We start from the raw sequence: 6,690 nt of genomic DNA, 5'->3' as shown, positions 1-6,690 counted from the left end.
ATAATGATCTACTGAACTGATTTCACTGCATGTTTGACAACTCCTTTGAAACTATACCACTGTGCATGGGGTCAAATCTGTCTCAGGTCATTAACAAATGAATGCACACAACTCTCCCTCTCTCCTTCCCCCAACAGTGGAGCTGAAGTATAAAGTAGGCTAGAATAAATTGGAAATACTTACTTGAGTAAATGTAGCCCTACTTACTATAGTTACATTTCACCACTGGTCCTTGTTGCTGTTAATAGTTTTACTCTAATACTTTGCAGGACTTTGATATTGTAATACTGGTACTTTAATTTGATTAAAGAACATGTATATGTCCTCCACCACTGTTTATAGGTATGAAGACACATATTGTGGGGTGAAGTCAGGTAGTTTTGGACATCAGATAAAATGGGGCAAATACGGTTTTACATCTTGGGCTCTTTAAATCTTTGCAGCCAGTCATCAAATTATTTTTATTGGTCTGACATTACAAGTATAGGCACACCAAAGATTCAAAAATCCACTGGTCCCAGAACTTCCAAGGTACGTCATGTGGCATGTTGATTTTCTCATGTTAATAAGAGTTTGGCAGCTAGAATAATAAGGTTATAACGACAATTAGCTGTTTGACTTATGTTTGAAACATACACTTTACTTTTTATGGTAAAAGGTTTTGACTGAGTAGTTGATGCATTCAGGTAAAATGGGACAAAAAAATTACTAAAAAAGGGACATTTTTCTGAAGTGAAACAATGTTTTTAGGCTACCAGGTGCCATAAAAACATGACTTGTGCTATTGTGCCCCACCCTGTCATAGCCTACTACAGACATTTATAGTATTTTTGTCACATGAAAAATATTAAAGATGATACAGCCAGTCTATGTCAGCTTGGTATCCTGCCTTCGAGGTAGTTTTAACCCCCAGGCAGTCAGACTACTGTTGATGCTGTGGATTATTTATGCGTATTATATGTTGCTATTGTTTTTTTCTCTAGGTAAGTATTTTCTATTTATTGTCTAATTTCTAGGGGCTGACAGAGAGCCAGGGCATGAAGTATTTCATTACATTGTATGTTCACCGTACTTTTTTAATGTATATGGTGATAAATTTGAACTTATTGAACAACAGTCCAGAATTATACATTGTTACATACACAGGAGCACACACACAAGTCCATTGTAGACAATATGGCACCAAGATAACAGCCAGCAAAAGAACAGGGGAAACATGGCAGAAAAGTTGGACAATCTTTTTTAATACAAAGTTAGATTACATTAATGATTTAAGGCAATAATGGCTGAACTCATAAATGTATATAACCACTTATATATAAATATAGAAAAAATATATAACAAGTTCTAAAAGCAACACTTAAGGCAGCCTTCAGAATTTTAGGTGTTTTCTTTTGTCAATATAACCACAAAGTGTCCCACATCACCTGACTTCACCCTCCTGTGTGTAATCATGTATTTCCTGTGTGGTCAAACAGCGCCCTCTAGTGTTAGTGAGACGTAACTGCAGCTCACCTCCAGCACCGGTCAACGTGACGTGGTGTCGTCACATAACACAACTGGTGGGGACAGGAGACGGATACCTCCTCTGTCTCCCACAGTTAGATGTCTAACCTGCACACACAGAGCCTGTCCTGTCCCTCAGAGAAGACAGACACCACCTCAGGAAGCGGACAGTGCAGCGGAGGGACGGACAGTGATGGCCTCTGTTAAAAAAGACAACAGGCTGACCAGTTCTCAGAGCTTCATGTGCGTCGGTTTCGCCGGGGTCTTCAGTAAAACCGTCACGTCGCCATTGGAGGTAGTTAAAATTAAAAGCCAGGTGGGCACTTTTCACACTAAGGGAGGTTTCCTGCAGAGTTTTCTCTTCATCTACCAAAATGAGGGACTTCGAGGGTTTTGGAAAGGAAACCTCGCCTCTTGTCTTCGGCTGTTCCCCTACACCGCAGTCCACCTCACAACATATAAAAAGTAAGCAAAGTTTAACCTAAAGTGTTTTGTCTGATGTTGTATCGACTGTGAAACATCTGTGGATGTTTTCATCTGTGTTTAGCTCAGGGAATTAGCTCGTTAGCCATCTTGGTCAGCTGACTTAGCAAGTTTGTGCCGAACTGTGTAAAAGAGTATTAAACACATATTTATGACACATATTGACGTCAGTAGAAGGATTAGTGACTAACACGGTGATTTTGAACACTTGACGGGGTAAAATAACTGAAAGGGGTTCGTTTAAATGGTCTGTTTACTTCCATCAGTGCAGCTAAAGATGTACTTCCTGTTTTACCGTACGAGGCGCACCTTCTGTTATCAGCCAATCAGAAGGCTGCATCTGCTCAGTCGATGTTTAAAATGGTGGGGGGTGAATTCACCCTGAGCCTTGTCTCACAGGTATCTGTTTCTTTTTTGGTTTGTTTTTGGTTTGTTTTTTAAGTCTACCCACAACAATGTTAACATTATATTTGGAACAATTAGATGAAAAGTCAATTTTAAAAAATATAATTAGAAATAATAGTAATAATCGGGAGTTATTTTATTTAAGGCAAATAACCTTTGTTAATCAGTTTGCCAATTCTTTGCTCAATTAAATCATTAATAGTTTGGTCTGTAACCTGACAGAAAATGGTGAAAAATTCCCAAAAGCAACATTCTGATATCTTGTTTTGACAGTCCAAATCCAAATATATTTAGTTTACTGTGACTAGAAGTCAAAGAGAAGCAGCAAATGGATATGGTTTAACTGTTGCTTGCTTGTAAAATGACATCAATGATGAAAGGATTATCAGTTGTTGAGTATTTTTCTATAGACTGACGAATAATTTAATCAATCAATTGTTTGTTCTTATTTTGATAATCTTCTAACCCGTTAAGTCATTATTTGAAGCCAAAATGACAAAGAAAAAAGTAGAACTCGCCTTCTCAAATGTGAATATTTACTGCTTTTCTTTGTCTTATATGATTGTAAATTGATTAAGTTTTGGTTCAGGATGTTGGTTGGACAAAAAAAGGTAAATATGCTGGATATGAAAATTTGGGCTCTGCTGTGGTTGGCGTTTTTTACTTTGTCTAAAGCATTATTTATTGATTAAACAACAAAAAATAATATTCAAATTGAATTAAGTTTATTTATATAGCACATTTAAAAACAACCACAGTTAACCAAAGTGCTGTACAAAATATAAGAACAACACAAACATAGTAAAAAGAATAGTAGTATATGATGTACAAATATTATATTATTAATTTAAACTTAGTGATCATGAAAAGTTGTGTTAGTTGAAGGCCTAACTGCACACATATGTTCATACACAGATTATTCGTGGTTAAAGTTTGACATTCCTAGGAAAAAGGACAATATGTTCTCATGATGAGTTGTAGTGCTACCTGTGAGGCTGCACTCAGGGCAAACAACCTCTCACTATCTCTGCTGGGTTACTACCGGACAAAACATGTGGTGACATGTCAGATACATAAACATGCAGAGCAGCGGGCCGCAGCCGTGTTCCCAGTAATCCAGCTCAGTCATAAATATTTACTGAGTGTAGTGAGGCTGCTGCAGTCAGTCAGTAGGTATCCTCTCACGCTTCAGGACACGTGTATGTGCGTGTTAACACCGCCGCATCCGGTTGGCACACCACTGTCCTGCAGCCTGCTGTACACTGTGTTCCAGGAAAATAAAGCCCCTTCCTCTTTGTCACACACATGACCTGAGTTATTAATTTGCTCTTTAAGTGTAGGCGACTGAAACGTGACCACAACAGTATCTTAGCTTATCAGTCATTGAAACAGTTTGACCTGTCATTATCAGTGTTATGATGTCGTTCATGTTTATTTATTTTCACATGTAAAACAACAAAGTACATAAGTGAGAGCATGATGCTGGTAGCATTAATTAAAAAATATGGTATCTATCTATCTATATGGGCTGTAAGTAATTACTTTGATTGCTATTATTTTTAAATCATTATTTTTAAATAATTGATTACTGGTTTAGTCTAAATATCTGATGGTGATTAATGCCTGTCACAGTTTTCCTGAGCCCAAGGTAACATTTTATTTTATCTTATTTTATTTCAATTGTTTGTTTTTTTTAATTATTAAATAAAATTTTGTTTTATTTTATTTTTAATTTTTAAAAAAAACATATTTAAAATGATGAGCAGTAGGATGATAAGTTTACAGAGGTGTGTCGCTAAGCTATTGGTTGATTGTGAATCAGCTGATGACTCAATTGGCACACCCAGACAATGACACCTAGAGATAATGAGTGAGCATACATGCAAGTAGTGAATGGCAGGGTGAGAAAGAAACTAACCGCCTGAGCATGAAAAGTATTGTCTTCCTGATTGAACTTTCACTAGACCTTCATTTAAGTGTCGTTCATTTCCCCGTCCTCTGTGTCCAGGATAGTCCACCTTCACATGGATGAGGTGGGCTTCATCTCTCAGTGGAGAGCCATATTCGCTGGTGGACTGGCTGGCGTCGCTGCTGCTCTGACCACATACCCTCTGGAGGTGGCAGAAACCAGGCTCATCTCTCAGAACTGCAGACAGCGCACGTACATCGGCGTAGTTCACACTCTCTCAAAGATCTACAGCAATGAGGGGCTGCTTGCTCTCTACAGAGGCTTCTCCCTCACTTTATTGGGTATGTTGCAGTCATGTCGTTCTTCTGGTGCTCCAAAACATTTAACACACACTACTCTTTAAAGGCATTTCTGTTCCTCCTGATAAGAGCGTTTGTCTGCAGTCTTCCCATTGTTATCTGCACACATGTCATTAATAATACTGTAACTCACAGTGCATTTCATCTGTCTACAGGTGCGTTTCCCTTCTCTGTTGGATGCTATGCAGTTTACATGAACCTGGACAAACTCTGGCAGGAGCCTCCTTTTCGCTTCACTCCCCTGCAGAACTTCATTAATGGCTGTCTTGCAGCCGGAGTGGCCCAGACCCTCTCCTACCCGTTTGAAACTGTAAAACGGAAGATGCAGGTATTTTAACACCAGAAACACCTCACGTCCTCTTTGGAGGTCATGTTTCATAGGAGAACTGAAACAGACACATGTTAAAAATAAAAACTGAACAACTAGATAAATGAAAAAAACATCAGGTCATTCAAATAGGAAAATGAATAAATAATTAACACACATTAGGGCTGCAACTAATGATTGATTTCATTACTGATCAATCCATTATGTTCTCGATTTATTGTTTTGTCAATACATTTTCTTAATGTATCTTTTATTTAATCAGGAGAGTCCCATTGAGATTAAGAATCTCTTTTCAAGGGACACCTGGGCAAGACAGGCAGCAGCATAAATAAAAACACACAGTTAGAGACAGAAAATACAACTAACAAAAATAGACAAAAGAAAAAGGAAGCAGGAACCTCACAACTCAAGAGAGAAGTTTACAAGTTAATCCTGTAACCAGGTGAATTAAATACATTGACATCTGAAGGAATCTATCTCCAGATGATAAAATGTCAGAAAATGGTGAATCAAATTCTCACATTTAAAATGCCTTAAAAACAGAAAATGTTTTGCTTTTTTTGCTTAAAAATTCACTAAAATGTTTATTCAGTTATTAAAATAGTTGCCAATAAATGTTCCCTAGATCAACTTATCGATCAAGTAACTTTTATACACACAATGAAAGAATACTTGGCATATCTATTTCCAAATGTGTGTAGAAGACGGACAAGCAGAACCCAACTTGTAGAAAAACTCCTGCACACTGTCTAACTTTCAAATAATGATTTTAATGCTGCGACGTCTGCTACCTAGACCTTCATCAGGCAAAACCTGATTTGCCAAGTCAACGACTGCAGCGATCATTTTCATTGTCAGTTTATCTGTTGATTATTTTCTCAATTAATCGATTAGTTGAAGAAAAAATAGGGAGTGCTGCACTTGGGTAAGACCCTGTTAGTTGTAAAAAAAAAAATATCAGGTGCTCTTCAAGGATGGAGCAAAGAGTCACTTAGAAAACAACGACTGGCCAGCTCACTCAGTGTAAAAGTCCATAGTATAGGCGCACTGACTGTAGTTAAAACCCTTTATTGATACATGGATAGCCAATTCGTTTGACTAGAGTCAGGGCGTAAAATGCATTGGAAACAAGACTGCAACTAAAGAGCTCATGTGAGGGTCTAGTGACACAGGTCACATGATATATTGGTGTAGCACTACTATACAAAAAATACATCGACAGAAATGAAATTGACATAAATATATACTTTAAATAAGCAACATATTTAGTAACAAGAAAAAAGGTTCAATGCCAAATAAATAAAAGGAAACAACAGTGAAATAAAATAAGAATTGTTATATATTGTGACGGACCTACACATAAAGTGGCAGAAACTGAAGAATAAAAGATATGTATGACAATGACAAAAAAAACAGTGTGAACTGACATCAAGCTCATAAAAACATGTATAAAGTTGAAATATTTATGAAGTGTATACAGTCAGGTCCATAATTATTTGGACAATGATACAGTTTAAGGCTTTTTTCAAAAATGTAGTATGAACCGTGTAGGAATTACAACCATTTCTTCACACAGTCCCCCAACTTTAAGGGCTCATAAGTATTTGGACAAACTAACATAATCATCAATTTAACAGTCAGTTTTAATACTTGGTTGCAAATCCTGTACAGTCAATGACTGCCTGAAGTGTTGGACACAT

At 37.2% G+C, this 6,690-nt stretch overlaps 1 protein-coding gene across 1 annotated transcript in view; it reads left to right on the top strand.

The window, feature by feature from the left end:
* Positions 1-1,554: 1,554 nt before the first annotated feature.
* Positions 1,555-6,690, top strand: part of slc25a43 (solute carrier family 25 member 43) — a 13,685-nt gene continuing 8,549 nt past the window's right edge. The window contains exons 1-3 of the mRNA XM_050042008.1: positions 1,555-1,971; positions 4,403-4,644; positions 4,818-4,990. Of these exons, the coding sequence (XP_049897965.1) occupies positions 1,700-1,971; positions 4,403-4,644; positions 4,818-4,990 (687 nt within the window). The 5' untranslated portion in view covers positions 1,555-1,699. The remainder of the gene's footprint in view (positions 1,972-4,402; positions 4,645-4,817; positions 4,991-6,690) is intronic.

The sequence above is a fragment of the Epinephelus moara genome, chromosome 4 (genome assembly GCF_006386435.1).
Source record: "Epinephelus moara isolate mb chromosome 4, YSFRI_EMoa_1.0, whole genome shotgun sequence".
NCBI lineage: Eukaryota > Metazoa > Chordata > Actinopteri > Perciformes > Serranidae > Epinephelus > Epinephelus moara.
Note: the sequence above shows the minus strand (reverse complement) of the source record. Positions and strands in the feature narration are given on the sequence as shown.